This window comes from Pseudoliparis swirei, unplaced genomic scaffold (genome assembly GCF_029220125.1).
Source record: "Pseudoliparis swirei isolate HS2019 ecotype Mariana Trench unplaced genomic scaffold, NWPU_hadal_v1 hadal_27, whole genome shotgun sequence".
Taxonomy (NCBI): domain Eukaryota; kingdom Metazoa; phylum Chordata; class Actinopteri; order Perciformes; family Liparidae; genus Pseudoliparis; species Pseudoliparis swirei.
Genome location: NW_026613263.1, coordinates 377,390 through 394,135, shown reverse-complemented (window position 1 = coordinate 394,135; position 16,746 = coordinate 377,390). Strand labels below are relative to the sequence as shown.

The 16,746-nt window shown below is 51.6% G+C and overlaps 1 protein-coding gene across 1 annotated transcript; it reads right to left on the bottom strand.

Annotated features, from left to right (window-relative positions):
* Positions 1-8,865: 8,865 nt before the first annotated feature.
* LOC130191149 (zinc finger protein 135) lies at positions 8,866-16,634 on the bottom strand. Its single transcript, XM_056410817.1, has 3 exons — positions 16,548-16,634; positions 14,539-15,122; positions 8,866-10,712 (listed from the first exon to the last, which is right to left on the bottom strand). The coding sequence occupies exons 2-3, from the start codon at positions 15,087-15,089 to the stop codon at positions 9,833-9,835; spliced, it is 1,431 nt and encodes a 476-aa protein (XP_056266792.1). The 5' UTR covers positions 15,090-15,122; positions 16,548-16,634; the 3' UTR covers positions 8,866-9,832.
* Between the last annotated feature and the right edge of the window lie 112 nt (positions 16,635-16,746).

Here is a 16,746-nt window from a genome sequence, read left to right as displayed (position 1 = left end):
AGGGTCAGAATTTTGAGAATTATGAAGTTTATTTGTTTGGGTGCTGTGGCCGCCATGAACAAGGAGTATGAGCTAGGATGAATTGGCAATATATGAATACTATGAAATTACTAAAATATAAAACACGATTAACACAGAAAAAGCAGAACCAAAAGTAACAACCAGAATCATCACTTTAAAGTGAAAAAATGTATTGTTCATCTTCAAAGTTGATTTTGATGGTGCAGGTAAGTGTGTCTAGCTTCACGAGGCCCTGATGCAGGTAGAGTGTGTCTGGCTTCACAGGCCCTGATGCAGGTAGAGTGTGTCTAGCTTCACAGACCCTGGTGCAGGTAGAGTGTGTCTAGCTTACAGGCCCTGATGCAGGTAGAGTGTGTCTGGCTTCACAGGCCTGATGGTGCAGGTAGAGTGTCCTGGCTTCACAGGCCCTGATGGTGCAGGTAGAGTGTGTCTAGCTTCACAGGCCTGATGGTGCAGGTAGAGTGTCTGGCTTCACAGGCCCTGATGGTTTGCAGGTAGAGTGTGTGGCTTCACAGGCCCTGATGCAGGTAGAGTGTGTCTAGCTTCACGGGCCCTGATGGTGCAGGTAGAGTGTGTCTAGCTTCACAGGCCCTGGTGCAGGTAAGTGTGTCTAGCTTCACAGGCCCTGATGGTGCAGGTAGAGTGTGTCTGGCTTCAGGCCCTGATGCAGGTAGAGTGTGTCTAGCTTCACAGGCCCTGATGCAGGTAGAGTGTGTCTAGCTTCACAGGCCCTGATGCAGGTAGAGTGTGTCTAGCTTCACAGGCCCTGATGCAGGTAGAGTGTGTCTAGCTTCACAGGCCCTGATGGTGCAGTTAGTGTGTCTAGCTTCACAGGCCCTGATGGTGCAGGTAGAGTGTGTCTAGCTTCACAGGCCCTGATGGTGCAGGTAGAGTGTGTCTAGCTTCACAGGCCCTGGTGCAGGTAGAGTGTGTCTAGCTTCACAGGCCCTGATGCAGGTAGAGTGTGTCTAGCTTCACAGGCCCTGATGGTGCAGGTAGAGTGTGTCTAGCTTCACAGGCCCTGGTGCAGGTAGAGTGTGTCTGGCTTCACAGGCCCTGATGGTGCAGGTAGAGTGTGTCTAGCTTCACAGGCCCTGATGCAGGTAGAGTGTGTCTGGCTTCACAGGCCCTGATGCAGGTAGAGTGTGTCTAGCTTCACAGGCCCTGATGCAGGTAGAGTGTGTCTAGCTTCACAGGCCCTGGTGCAGGTAGAGTGTGTCTAGCTTCACAGGCCCTGATGGTGCAGGTAGAGTGTGTCTAGCTTCACAGGCCCTGATGGTGCAGGTAGAGTGTGTCTAGCTTCACAGGCCCTGATGATGCAGGTAGAGTGTGTCTAGCTTCACAGGCCCTGGTGCAGGTAGAGTGTGTCTAGCTTCACAGGCCCTGATGCAGGTAGAGTGTGTCTAGCTTCACAGACCCTGATGATGCAGGTAGAGTGTGTCTAGCTTCACAGGCCCTGATGGTGCAGGTAGAGTGTGTCTAGCTTCACAGGCCTGATGCAGGTAGAGTGTGTCTAGCTTCACAGGCCTGATGCAGGTAGAGTGTGTCTAGCTTCACAGGCCTGATGGTAGAGTGTGTCTAGCTTCACAGGCCTGGTGCAGGTAGAGTGTGTCTAGCTTCACAGGCCCTGATGCAGGTAGAGTGTGTCTAGCTTCACAGGCCCTGATGCAGGTAGAGTGTGTCTAGCTTCACAGGCCCTGATGCAGGTAGAGTGTGTCTAGCTTCACAGGCCCTGATGATGCAGGTAGAGTGTGTCTAGCTTCACAGGCCCTGATGCAGGTAGAGTGTGTCTAGCTTCACAGGCCCTGATGCAGGTAGAGTGTGTCTAGCTTCACAGGCCCTGATGGTGCAGGTAGAGTGTGTCTAGCTTCACAGGCCCTGATGCAGGTAGAGTGTGTCTAGCTTCACAGGCCCTGATGCAGGTAGAGTGTGTCCAGACGCTGATGATGCAGGTAGAGTGTGTCTAGCTTCACAGGCCCTGATGCAGGTAGAGTGTGTCTAGCTTCACAGGCCCTGATGCAGGTAGAGTGTGTCTAGCTTCACAGACCCTGATGATGCAGGTAGAGTGTGTCTAGCCACAGGCCCTGATGCAGGTAGAGTGTGTCTAGCTTCACAGGCCTGATGCAGGTAGAGTGTGTCTAGCTTCACAGGCCCTGATGGTGCAGGTAGAGTGTGTCTAGCTTCACAGGCCCTGATGCAGGTAGAGTGTGTCTAGCTTCACAGGCCTGATGCAGGTAGAGTGTGTCTAGCTTCACAGGCCCTGATGGTGCAGGTAGAGTGTGCCTTGCTTCACAGGCCCTGATGGTGCAGGTAGAGTGTGTCTGGCTTCACAGGCCCTGATGCAGGTAGAGTGTGTCTAGCTTCACAGGCCTGATGCAGGTAGAGTGTGTCTAGCTTCACAGGCCCTGGTGCAGGTAGAGTGTGTCTAGCTTCACAGGCCCTGATGGTGCAGGTAGAGTGTGTCTGGCTTCACAGGCCCTGATGGTGCAGGTAGAGTGTGTCTAGCTTCACAGGCCCTGGTGCAGGTAGAGTGTGTCTAGCTTCACAGGCCCTGATGCAGGTAGAGTGTGTCTAGCTTCACAGGCCCTGATGCAGGTAGAGTGTGTCTAGCTTCACAGGCCCTGGTGCAGGTAGAGTGTGTCTAGCTTCACAGGCCCTGATGCAGGTAGAGTGTGTCTAGCTTCACAGGCCCTGGTGCAGGTAGAGTGTGTCTAGCTTCACAGGCCCTGATGCAGGTAGAGTGTGTCTAGCTTCACAGGCCCTGATGCAGGTAGAGTGTGTCTAGCTTCACAGGCCCTGATGGTGCAGGTAGAGTGTGTCTGGCTTCACAGGCCTGATGCAGGTAGAGTGTGTCTAGCTTCACAGGCCCTGATGCAGGTAGAGTGTGTAGCTTCACAGGCCCTGATGCAGGTAGAGTGTGTCTAGCTTCACAGGCCTGATGCAGGTAGAGTGTGTCTAGCTTCACAGGCCCTGATGATGCAGGTAGAGTGTGTCTAGCTTCACAGGCCCTGGTGCAGGTAGAGTGTGTCTAGCTTCACAGGCCCTGATGCAGGTAGAGTGTGTCTAGCTTCACAGACCCTGATGCAGGTAGAGTGTGTCTAGCTTCACAGGCCCTGATGCAGGTAGAGTGTGTCTAGCTTCACAGACCCTGATGCAGGTAGAGTGTGTCTAGCTTCACAGGCCCTGATGGTGCAGGTAGAGTGTGTCTAGCTTCACAGGCCCTGGTGCAGGTAGAGTGTGTCTAGCTTCACAGGCCCTGGTGCAGGTAGAGTGTGTCTAGCTTCACAGGCCCTGATGGTGCAGGTAGAGTGTGTCTAGCTTCACAGGCCCTGGTGCAGGTAGAATGTGTCTAGCTTCACAGGCCTTGATGCAGGTAGAGTGTGTCTAGCTTCACAGGCCCTGGTGCAGGTAGAGTGTGTCTAGCTTCACAGGCCCTGATGCAGGTAGAGTGTGTCTAGCTTCACAGGCCCTGATGCAGGTAGAGTGTGTCTAGCTTCACAGGCCTGATGGTGCAGGTAGAGTGTGTCTAGCTTCACAGGCCCTGATGATGCAGGTAGAGTGTGTCTAGCTTCACAGACAGCAGCACACAGTTGGGAAGCATTTCATCAAGTCAACGTGATCCACGTCTCCATCCAGCTGTTTGCTGCTGTCATGCGCTTGAGATGACGAAGAAGAAGTCCTCTTCATCAGATGAACTGGACCTGGTGGCATCACATAGCTGCAGGGAGGGTTCTTCCATGTGCTGCTTGATGTAGTACATTCCTGAAATAAAGTGAGAGTATTACAGACATGATAGAATTAATAACACTTCCTAACATGTCATGACCCCAACCTAAAGTTTTGTACAAAATAGTTTTTTTAATTTGAAGTTTATACATTTAGTTTCATGCACTGTCGTGCATCCAGAGTTGATTTGTGAATATGTACTTGTATCTCTGTAGTTAAACACAACAGACCCAAATCAATATCATCGCCATTACTGGACCGTCACTCTTATATTAATACAAATAATTATAATAATGCTGTAATGATTAGCATTATATTATAGCTAAGACGACTCAAATCAACAAATTCTCACAACTGTCAACACTTCTTCAGCTCATTAACTCGCTAGAGATCCGTTTCCTCCACTCACGCTAATTGTCTCATTTAATTGACGATAGCTAGCGAACGTTAGCCTAACATACAACATGTGTAGGACAATCAGACTGTTTCCTCCCCTCTCCTGCCAAAGATATAACTTACTCCAATCCTGAGGACAACACTGCTAGATATCTTAACAGGTTTATGGTGACTAAACATTAACGTTACGGCTCATGGGATTAATCTTAATTTACCTCAATGTGTTTCCTGAGGTTGGTGAGTTGTTGAAGGCCAATATCTCCGTAGCTTTCGGTCGGCATAAGAGGCACTTCATCCGGTAGGAAGAAACTGTCACTCCGACAAAAGAAAAGAGTTCGCCCAAATATGGCCACGGACGTTGACCTTGGTCCCCGTGGTTGAACGAGTAGCTTCCATTGCTGCTCCACATGAAACGAGTCGTATCTGTAGCCGCTCGCTCGCATCCTGGGCATCACTGGGAAGAGAAAACACGCGGCAAGGACCACTGATCCCCAACCTGGTGTTCGTGATGCGTTCAGGTGCGCTGCGGTGTGTTCCACCACAGTCCCCGATGTTTCTCATGATTATTTTTTCCCGTAGTAACGAGTAACGATACTGTTTCAGGGGAAATGTATCGGAGTAAAAGTACAAGTTTTCATTGCAAAATGTAGTGAAGTAAAAGTAAACAGAAATATAAGTAGTAAAATAAAGTACAGATACCCAAAAAAACTACTTAAGTAAAGTAACGAAGTACTTCTACTTCGTTACTATACACCACTGCGGGCTTGGCACCATCGATCCACCAACAACATCCCTAAACATAGGTTTTCCATCATGGAGAGAGGTTCAAGAGGTCGTCAAGCATGCTAGATCATCTTCGGCTCCAGGTCCCAGCGGTATACCTTACAAAGTATATAAGAGATGCCCCAAGCTCCTCCGAAGGCTGTGGAAGCTTATGCGGGTAATCTGGTCCAAAGGGACTGTCCCAACAAACTGGTGTAGGGCAGAAGGATGCTTTGTGCCAAAAGAACGGGGATTCACACAGATCAACCAGTTTCGAACCATTTCCCTGCTCAGTGTGGAGGGTAAGATCTTCTTTTCCGTGCTTGCCAGAAGAATGAGCGCGTGCCACCACTTGGGCGAAGATGATCTTCAAGCCCAAGAAATCAAGATGTCTGGTGATCCAAAAGGGCAAAACAACTGAGAAGTTCAAGCTGCTTGTTCAAGGGGAAGTGATCCCGAACATCCAGGGGAACCCTATTAAATGCCTTGGGAAGTGGTATGATGATTCCCTGTCAGACAAAAACAGCATCTCCAGCACTTTAAAACAAGTTGAAGAATGGTTGAACAAAATTGACAAGTCTGGCCTGCCTGGGAAATATAAGTGCTGGATCTTCCAACATGGCCTACTCCAAAGACTGATGTGGCTTCTCACCATCTACGAAGTGCCAATAACAACAGTTGAAGGGATGGAGAGGAAGTTCAACAAGCACCTTCGAAGATGGTTGGGGATACCCCCGAGTTTTACATCAGTGGGGCTCTACATAAGGTCGGGTCAGCTCCGGCTCCCCCTGTCATCAGCTGTGGAGGAGTTTAAAGTTGCCAAGTGGAGACTTTCCCTCACATATAGGGACTCCAAAGACCAACTCACCAGGGAAGCAGGAATAAGAACAAGATCCGGCAGAAAGTGGGCCGCCAGCACTGCTGTTAACCAGGCAGAATCTTCTCTGAGGACCAAAGATACCATCGGGAACCTTTGCACTGGAAGGCAGGGTCTAGGAACATCCCATTTCCAGCAGTGGTCAAATTCCACTCCCAGGGAAAAGAGGACCATGATCCAGGATGAAGTCCGAAACCTTGAGGAAGGAGGAAGAAGAGCTAAATCCATCGAGCTCGCAACTCAAGGTGCCTGGACAAGGTGGAACCTTCCCAAAAGAACCATCACGTGGAGTGAGATGTGGCGGTTGGAGCTGCCGATCTCCTTTATGCTCCGAGCAGTGTACGACACCCGACCGACCCCAGTCAACATGCACAGGTGGGGAATGAGGGAGGACCCACTGTGCAGGTTGTGTGGCGGTAAAGGAACCATGGCCCACATCCTATCAGGGTGCAAAACAGCATTGACCCAGGGGAGGTATAGGTGGCGCCATGACAAGGTGTTGGCACAGCTCGCAGACACCCTGGAGCAAGAGAGGAGAAAGAAACGTCCAGCCAAAACAAAGCCACTGTTGAGTACCATCGCCTTTGTAAAAGAGGGTCAGAGACCAGCCGTCCAAAGCCAAGTCAAGCAGAATCTCCTGCAGTCAGCCCAGGGATGGGTTTTGGAGGTCGATCTGGGGAGGAAACTCCACTTCCCTGAGGTGGTACTGTCCACAACCCTGAGACCAGATATCATCATGTGGTCCCTAGAGGGTAAGAAGATCATCCTGGTGGAACTAACAGTCCCGTGGGAAGAGAACTGTGAGGAGGCGGCAGAGAGAACGAAAATGAAGTACCAACAACTTGTCCAGGACTGCCGGGACAAGGGGTGGACAACATGGCTGATGACAGTGGAAGTGGGTAGTCGAGGATTCCCAGCTCAATGAGCCTGGAATCTGATGCCAAGGGTTGGACTAAGAGGCCACGTGAGGAAAACAGCCGTTCGTAGGTTGGGAGAAGCGGCAGAGAGCCTCCTGTTGGCTCTGGCATAAGAGAGGACACGAGCTGGAAGCCTGGAGGAGGGGCCAGTGACTTGGCCAATCACTGCTGACCCGCCAACTGGAGAGTGTTGTGGTTAAGGGTTGAAACACTCGAAGAAGGTTGGGGACCACCTGATGACCCCTCCTCCAGGCCAAGGCTTCATCCATTAGAAATGGATTGAATATAGCATCTTTGATGTATGGCAAAACTCCGTCTGAAAATAAGTAGAATGTAAAAATAACGACTTCGTATGTCAGAGTATTTCCAAAGAATGTGAACATTATTTTTAGATACTAAAGCATCATTTAGTTAGCGTTAAAGAATGGGTTAGGGGCAGAGCTTCACAGACACACAGGAAACATCTGTTTTTAAAGTTTATTACAAAACGCAAGACAAAACATGTCAACTGGGTTTTATTCTATTGGCAAACACGACACAACGACCAACAACCTTCTACCTGCAGGTGGCGCTGGAACCAGCAACTGAAGAGGAACCAGACCAGCATGGACAAAAAGAAGAGAACGGCAGCTTTCAGGAACCAAGAGAACGAAAACCAGGAGCAGGAGGAAGAGGAGGACTTCTTCCCAGTATTTCTACGACAGTCACACTTATAAATAGCTCACCATTAAATTAAGTCAAATTCAATTCACACAGTAAAATGTTTTTCACAAACTCAAAGTATCTTGGGGGGTGGGGGGTCCTGTCAGGGAGGAAGACCTGGTCCCGGTTCGGTCCAAGACGTCCGGTAGAGTCAATAACTTCTGAGACATTCGGATTCTTTTGAACTTTAAAGGATTCTTTTTAAAGGCTTTTACTTTGAAAATCTGGACGTCTGCTGGAGCCAAAAACGATGTTGCAACGGTAACGAGGGAAACGAGACACTCTTGTTATTTCTTTTTACTCGAGTCCCATTTAAATATTTATATATTACAACATTGTTCCAAATTCATAAATAAGAAGTGCAGTTGACCCTCCGACCTCCACAACGCCGCCAACAAACTACAAAGATGGCCGACGAGCTGCAGGTTGGACATGCAAACGTCGACTCGACCAATCAGCTCTCTGCAAGCTATGGACAACCAATCAGAGCGCTGCAAGAACCAGCCAATCACAGTCACTCTGGGAGCAAAGAAAAGAAACAGCTAGACGATCTATCAGACCAGAACCCGGTCAGACCAGAACCAGGTCAGTCCAGAACCCGATGAGACCAGAACCAGGTCAGACCGGAACCCGATAAGACCGGAACCCGGTCAGACCGGAACCCGGTCAGACCGGAACCCGGTCAGACCAGAACCCGATCAGACCAGAACCCGATCAGACCGGAACCCGGTCAGACCGGAACCAGGTCAGACCGGAACCCGATCAGACCAGAACCCGGTCAGACCGGAACCAGGTCAGACCGGAACCCGGTCAGACCGGAACCAGGTCAGACCAGAACCCGATCAGACCGGAACCAGGTTAGACCGGAACCAGGTCAGACCAGAACCCGGTCAGACCGGAACCAGGTCAGACCGGAACCCGATCAGACCGGAACCCGATCAGACCGGAACCCGATAAGACCAAAACCCGATAAGACCGGAACCCGGTCAGACCGGAACCCGATAAGACCAGAACCCGATCAGACAAGAACCCGATCAGACCAGAACCCGGTCAGACCAGAACCCGGTCAGACCGGAACCAGGTCAGACCGGAACCAGGTCAGACCGGAACCAGGTCAGACCAGAACCCGATCAGACCGGAACCAGGTTAGACCGGAACCCGATCAGACCAGAACCCGGTCAGACCGGAACCCGATCAGACCGGAACCCGATAAGACCGGAACCCGATAAGACCGGAACCCGATAAGACCAGAACCCGATAAGACCGGAACCCGATCAGACCGGAACCCGGTCAGACCAGAACCAGGTCAGACCGGAACCAGGTCAGACCAGAACCCGATCAGACCGGAACCAGGTTAGACCGGAACCCGATCAGACCAGAACCCGGTCAGACCGGAACCCGATAAGACCGGAACCCGATCAGACCGGAACCCGGAACTCGAACCAGGTCAGACCGGAACCCGATCAGACCGGAACCCGATCAGACCGGAACCCGATAAGACCGGAACCCGATAAGACCGGAACCCGATCAGACCGGAACCCGGTCAGACCGGAACCAGGTCAGACCGGAACCAGGTCAGACCAGAACCCGATCAGACCGGAACCAGGTTAGACCGGAACCCGATCAGACCAGAACCCGGTCAGACCGGAACCCGATCAGACCAGAACCCGGTCAGACCGGAACCCGATAAGACCGGAACCCGATCAGACCGGAACCCGATAAGACCGGAACCCGATCAGACCAGAACCAGGTCAGACCGGAACCCGGTCAGACCGGAACCCGATCAGACCAGAACCCGGTCAGACCAGAACCAGGTCAGACCGGAACCCGATCAGACCAGAACCCGGTCAGACCGGAACCCGATAAGACCGGAACCCGATCAGACCGGAACCCGGTCAGACCGGAACCAGGTCAGACAGGAACCCGATAAGACCAGAACCCGATCAGACCAGAACCAGGTCGGACCTGAACCCGATCAAATCTGGGCCCGGTTAGATCTGGGCCTGTTTTCAGCTGAATCCACAGCTTTGATTTGTGTTGAATCCGTTGAATGGAGAATCAGTTACCCATAATGCACTGCGTGCTGTGTGTATAATGGGAGGAAGCAGTTCTCTCCCCAGGTGGCTGATGGGAAATGGCGTGTAGAGGGGCGGGGCATGGGGAACATCCTTGAGCGCCAACGGCCAGGTGTGACCATCTATGGAGATGCCCCGCCTCCTGCTGCTATCTACACCAGAGAAGGTCCAGTTCACAAACTTGGACTAACACACTGCCACGGGCCGCCCAGAGCCGGACCCCAACTGGGCCACAACTATTTTAAATTATAACTTTTCCAGAACTGGTCCCAAACCAGTCTAGAACCAGTCAGCGCCGGTTCAGAACCGACCCAGAACGGGTCACAAAACGGGTCCGAACCCGGAGCCGGGCGCCGTCACTCGGACTCGGACTCCAGCGGCGCGCTCTCGTCCAGCGCCGCCCGGGTCCGGCGCTCGGCGCCGCGCTGCTCCTCCTCCAGGTGGGCCTTCTTGTGGCGCGAGAAGCTGGAGGAGTGCATGAAGGTCTTGCTGCAGGTGGTGCAGGTGTAGGTCTTGCTGTGGGCGGGGGGGCCGGCCTTCAGGTGCAGCTGCTTCTGGTAGTGGAGCGGCTTGCCCCGCCCGGCGCCGTCCCGGTGGGTCTGCTGGTGTCGGGCCAGACTGGAGGCGTGGCTAAAGCGCTTCCCGCACTGGCCGCACCCGTGGCGGCCTCCTCCGGCTCCGCCTCCTCGTTCCTCCTCAGAGGGGGCGGAGCCCCGCTTGCCGACCCGACCGGCCCGGCGCCGGCGGTTCTTCTTGCAGAGGGTGTAGAAGTTGGGCTTGTCGCGGGAGCAGAGCTTGAGGCGGATCTTCAGGTCGGACGAGGTCTCGCCCAGGTTCTCCTTGCCCGGCGTGTAGCCGCCCAGCAGCTGCTTCACGTGGCTCACCTGGTGCTTGGACAGCTGGGTGGAGGTCCTGAAGCTCATGTCGCACTGCGGGCAGGCGTAGAACGGCTCGCCCGCCGGCGGCCCCGCCCCCGGCCCCGCCCCCCCCACCGCGTGCTGCTGCCGCTTGGGCTTCTTGTTCTTGCCGCCGGCCTTCAGCGAGTGGCGCAGGGCGGCCATGTTGTGGCCCGCGTCCTTGGGGACGCCCTTGGGGACGCCCTTGGGGACGCCCTTGCCCTTCTTGTGGATGAGGCGGTGGCGCGACAGGCTGGAGCTGTGGTTGAACTCCTTACCGCAGATGTTACAGGGATGGATCCGCCTCTTCCCGTGCAGACGCAGGTGACTGCCCAGCATCCTGCAGGACAGACAGGACCAGAGGACGTGAGGACCAGAGGACACATGAGGACGTGAGGACGAGGAGACATGAGGACCAGAGGACACAAGGAGACATGAGGACCAGAGGACATGATGAGACATGAGGACACAAGAGGACATGATGAGACATGAGGACATGAGGAGACATGAGGACCAGAGGACATGAGGACCAGAGGACGTGAGGACATGAGGAGACATGAGGACCAGAGGACACGAGGAGACATGAGGACCAGAGGACACGAGGACATGAGGAGACATGAGGACACGAGGAGACATGATGAGACATGAGGACCAGAGGACACGAGGAGACATGAGGACCAGAGGACACATGAGGACCAGAGGAGACATGAGGACATGAGGAGACATGAGGACCAGAGGACACGAGGAGACATGAGGACCAGAGGACACGAGGAGACATGAGGACCAGAGGACATGAGGAGACATGAGGACACGAGGAGACATGAGGACGTGAGGAGACATGAGGACGTGAGGAGACATGAGGACGTGAGGAGACATAATCGTGAGGAGACATGAGGACACATGAGGACGTGAGGACATGAGGAGACATGAGGACACGAGGAGACATGAGGACGTGAGGACATGAGGAGACATGAGGACCAGAGGACACAAGGGGACACGAGGACATGAGGACCAGAGGACATGAGGAGACATGAGGATGTGAGGAGACATGAGGACATGAGGAGACATGAGGACCAGAGGATGTGAGGAGACATGAGGACACAAGGACGTGACGACATGAGGATGTGACGACATGAGGACCAGAGGAGACATGAGGACGTGAGGAGACATGAGGACCAGAGGACGTGAGGAGACATGAGGACACAAGGACGTGAGGACATGAGAAGACGAGGACCAGAGGACGTGAGGAGACATGAGGACACAAGGAGACATGAGGACCAGAGGACGTGAGGAGACATGAGGACACAAGGACATGAGGAGACGAGGACCAGAGGACGTGAGGAGACATGAGGACACGAGGACGTGAGGACCAGAGGAGACATGAGGATAAATGAGGACATGAGGACACATGAAGTAGGTAACAGTAGTAATAACAGTAGTAATAACAGCAATAATAGTAATAACAGTAGTAACAGTAATAACAGTAGTAATAACAGTAGTAATAACAGTAATAACAACAGTAGTAATAACAGCAACAACAGCAGTAATAATAACAGCAGTAATAACAGTAGTAATAACAGTAGTAACAACAGTAATAACAACAGTAATAACAGTAATAACAGAAGTAATAACAGGAGTAATAACAGAAGTAATAACAGTAGTAACAGCAATAACAGAAGTAATAATAGGAGTAATAACAGTAGTAACAGTAATAATAACAGTAATAACAGAAGTAATAACAGCAATAATAACAGTAGTAACAGCAATAACAGAAGTAATAACAGTAATAATAACAGTAGTAATAACAGTAGTAACAACAGTAATAACAGTAGTAATAACAGTAGTAATAACAGAAATAACAGTAATAACAGTAGTAATAACAGTAGTAATAACAGAAATAACAGTAATAACAGTAGTAATAACAGTAGTAATAACAGTAATAATAACAGTAATAACAGTAGTAATAACAGTAGTAATAACAGTAGTAATAACAGTAGTAGGGCTCCAGACTGCGACCAAATGGTCGCATTTTGCGCCTAAAATTAGACAGTGCGAGTAAATTTTTCATCAACTCGCGCATGCGCGACCAGTAAATTAGCAGATTTCTTTTTTTTGTTATTAAATATTGTTGTTGTTTACAAACTTGTTCTACACTTCAGCCCACTATAGTTAGCGGTAATGCCTGAATGACTGGTTTGCTAACCGACATTAACTCCAGAAGAAGAAGAAAGGAGACGAAAACCGAAGAAGAAGGCTGGCCTGTGTGTGAGAGGGGGGGGGCTAATGTGTGAAAAGAGGCGCACCGCAGCGGAGGGCCGCAGAGTGAGAGGTCAGAGGGGATCCTCACCACCGAGCGGCGTCCCCGTCCCCCGAGTTGAATCTCTGGGTCGACTCAGCCGACTCTCACATGTCTGCCCCTATAGACTGATGCTCACGGTAAACACATTCCATCAGGAGCTAAGAGGGTTTGATCAAGTTAGCGGAAGGATTCACGTGAAACAACATCCGTTTTTCAAAATAAGATGTCGACAAATAATACACGAACATATAAAAGTAAACAATTAACTGATTTTGTATCTTTATAGATCGTTTCTGAGATTTAGCTTAAATTATGCTAACATTAAAACATTTTTACTGGACCAAGGAAGAGTTTATAAAAATTAGTCAGTCTTTTGTATGTTAAGAAAAGTCCTGTATATAGATTTCCCCAAGAGTTCCAGGAAATGAATGCAGATGTGTTCCATACATATCTGAAATCCCCTACAATAGCAATCAAACTATTTTAATGTATCAATTAGGACATTTTTCAAAGTAAAAGTCCTAAATGTTTAAAGAAATCGGTAATTTCTTTAATGTTTGAGTTGCTTTATATATGTATTTCCTCATAGTCCTAGGCAATAATGCTACACAATAAATAGAATGCTTCAATCAACACCGTGATCGGTGATCGGTATTATCGGTGATCGGCAGATACTGATTTCAGTGATCGGTGATCGGCACCAAAAACCTGATCGGTGCATCTCTAGAAACCAACAAACGTTTTGATTGGCCACATCGAAGTGCAACATGCACATGCTCAAGGTATGTTTTCTCTTAAAATATGTTTAAACTCAATACAGTAACTTCTGAAGAGTTCTCTGTTGTGAATGTTTTGCAGTTCATGAAGGCAAACAGGCATAAGATTGTATATTGTCAAATTATTTATCAGTAATACAGTAAAAATGATGGGAAAACTTTGCAAGTCGATTTATAGTGTGTCAGGGTTTTTCCTGCAGAGAAAATTTGGGCGCGCGCCTAAGCCGTTTTCCCGAGCGCCTAAGGCAAAAAAAAAGTTTGCGACCAAAAAAATAAAAACTGTGTTCATCCCGTGCATGTCAGAGAATATGTTCTCAGCGAGGCGTGCGCCGGCATCGGAGCTCTGGCGCACGGGGGGGGGGGGGGGGGGGGGGGGTGAGAGTGTGCAGAACTTCGATGTCGAAGCGCGCATCGCTCTGTCACGCGAGCCGAGAATTGTTGACGGGGGGGAGGTAGACGAAAATTACAGAGTGGCGGGTGGAGATTTCACCCTGTTATAATAGGGGAAACACTGGAGTTGATAAGCGTGTCTTCTTGTCTGATCAATACACAACTGTGAGGTGCGTGAATGGACCGAGGGCCAGCTGCTGATTACTCACTCAACAGCTTGACTTGCACGAATAGACGGTGCGAGCGCAGCGCGCAAACATTTTTTTTGGGGAGCACCGAAGACCCATTTTGACCCAGGAAAAACCCTGTGTGCGCCCCTAAATGTTCTGCTTGCACCCCTAAAATTTTAAGTTAGGGGCCACTGTGCTCCTAGTAAAAAAAGTTAGTCTGGAGCCCTGAGTAGTAACAGTAATAACAGTAATAACAGTAGTAACAGTAATAACAGTAGTAACAGTAGTAACAGTAATAACAGTAGTAACAGTAGTAACAGTAGTAACAGTAGTAATAACAGTAGTAATAACAGTAGTAATAACAGTAGTAATAAAAGTAGTAATAAAAGTAGTAATAAAAGTAGTAATAACAGTCGTAATAACAGTAGTAATAAAAGTAATAATAACAGTAATAACAGTCGTAACAGTAGTAACAGTAATAACAGTCGTAATAACAGTCGTAATAACAGTAATAACAGTAGTCATGGTTACCTGCTGCCCTTGAAGCTCATGCCGCAGTGGGGGCAGGTGTAGCGCGCCTCCTGCTGGGCGGGCTCCAGCGCCCTCTTGGTGGGCGTGGCCTGTGCGCGGCCGCTGTGCGTCTGCTGGTGGCGGTACAGGCTGGAGGCGTGGCTGTAGCTCTTGCCGCAGTAGCTGCAGCGGTACTGACGCTCGTCCGGCTCGAAGTCGGCCAGGTCCGAGTCCGCCTCGCCGTCTGGCTGGCTGCCGGCCGCCTCCTCCTCCTCCTCCTCCTCTGGCGCCTCCTGCTCCTCCTCCTCCGTGTCCTCCTCCTCCTCATCGGAGTCCATCTTGATCTCCACGCTCTGCTCCGTCACCTCGCAGGGGAACACCTCCTCGTAGGGCGCGAAGAAGGCCTCGTCCGCCTCCAGCGGGTCCTCCGCCGGGTCCTTCTTCACGCAGGAGATGGTGAACTTGGAGCCGACCTCGGCCCACTTCACCACGTACTCGATGGGCTGCGTGTCCAGCTCCACGGTGATGAAGTCGGCTCCCAGAGCGTCGGACTCAGACACCGAGTCCTCCATCAGGAACCGGGAGGAAGAGGAGCAGCTACAGCGCTGAGGAAGAGGAGGACACACGTCTCACAACCATCGGCAGCTACAGCGAGGTCGTCACGAGAGCCCTCACCAGAACCCTCATGCAGGTACCCCCATGGGCCAGACCCCATGGGCCAGACCCCCATGGTCCAGACCCCCATGGGCCAGACCCCATGGGCCAGACCCCATGGGCCAGACCCCATGGGCCAGACCCCATGGGCCAGACCCCCATGGGCCAGACCCCATGGGCCAGACCCCCATGGTCCAGACCCCATGGGCCAGACCCCATGGGCCAGACCCCCATGGGCCAGACCCCATGGGCCAGACCCCATGAGACATTGAAGAGGCGTGTCAGTGAGTCCAGCAGAGTCCATCTCCTTCAGCCTCCCAGGTGGACCTGGTCCCCCCGGCGGCAACGAGGAGCCGTTAGACCCCCTTAGGGGGCCCTCAGGCGGATGGGGGCCCTTGTGGCATCCAGGCACCAGGTCCACGTGCATCATAACTTAGATAAATATATACAATGATGAATAATATTAGAGATAATATATAAATCTGCTAATTGATTAATTAACTCAGAGTATAAAGACATTTAATATTAATCTATTACACATCAGAGTGATGCCTTCACTGACCTTCAGTTCATAACTAATGATCTATGACACATGTTATACATCAGAGTGATGCCTTCACTGACCTTCAGTTCATAACTCATGATCTATCACATGTTATACATCAGAGTGATGCCTTCACTGACCTACAGCAGGTCTGGGCTCAGCTGGACCATATGAGGTCACCACTCAGTGACGTCACGGTCATAATAAAGACAGGTGACCTCTGACCTCCTGATGGACAACACTAAATATGTATAAATGGGTGAATAAGAGCATCATAACGGAGGTAAAGGACCACATCCCAGACCAGAACCGAGCCAGACCAGAACCGAGCCAGACCACTTGGCCGAAAGCCGGTGATCTCCGTGGCTCCGGCCGCAGAGGCCTCTGCTCTTCGCGGGGACCCCCTCTCTCTCGGGGTGAAGCGGGCCGCATTACAGCCCGGTCTAGATCAACATAAGGAGCGCGGTCCTCCGGACTGCCCGGATGTCTCCCCAGCGTGCAGCCCTCGGAGGGCGGCTGCTGCAACGCGTCCAGGAGCCCCAGACCTCCCCTCCGCACCGAGGGCCGGTTCCCGGTCCCCTCCGGGCCGCGCTCCCCGCGGGGTGCTCCCCCTGCCCTAACCCGCCACAGGGGCCAAAGCCCGCGTCCTGCGGGCCGCGGCGTGAGCGGCGCCCCGCAGGACGCGCGCGGCGCGCCGGGCTCGAGCGGGGCTCGGCCGGTGATGAGCAGCCGAGCGGCGGCGCTCCTCTGCGGCTGCGCGGCCTCAATCAAAGAGCGGCGCGCGGAACGAACGACGGTACCGGGAGAACCGGGCCGGGATCCGGGTACTCACCGAGCTTTGGGCGGCGGCACAGCGGCATCAACGTTATATTCTACCGGTGGAGACGGTCACAATAAACAGGAAGCAGGGGACGTGGACACAAAGCATTGTGGGAAAAAGGATTAAATGGCTGCGGAGAGCGGAAGTACAGAGGATTGCTTTTCAAAGTAAAACCACGGAAACAAACAAATACAAATTATAGTTTGAAAAT

Coding starts and splice junctions, on each gene's coding strand:
- LOC130191149 (XM_056410817.1), bottom strand. CDS start 15,089: ATGGAGGACTCGGTGTCTGAGTCCGACGCTCTGGGAGCCGACTTCATC. Junction 10,713..14,538: donor ATGAGCTTCAAGGGCAGCAG/GTAACCATGACT, acceptor TCTGTCCTGCAG/GATGCTGGGCAGTCACCTGC.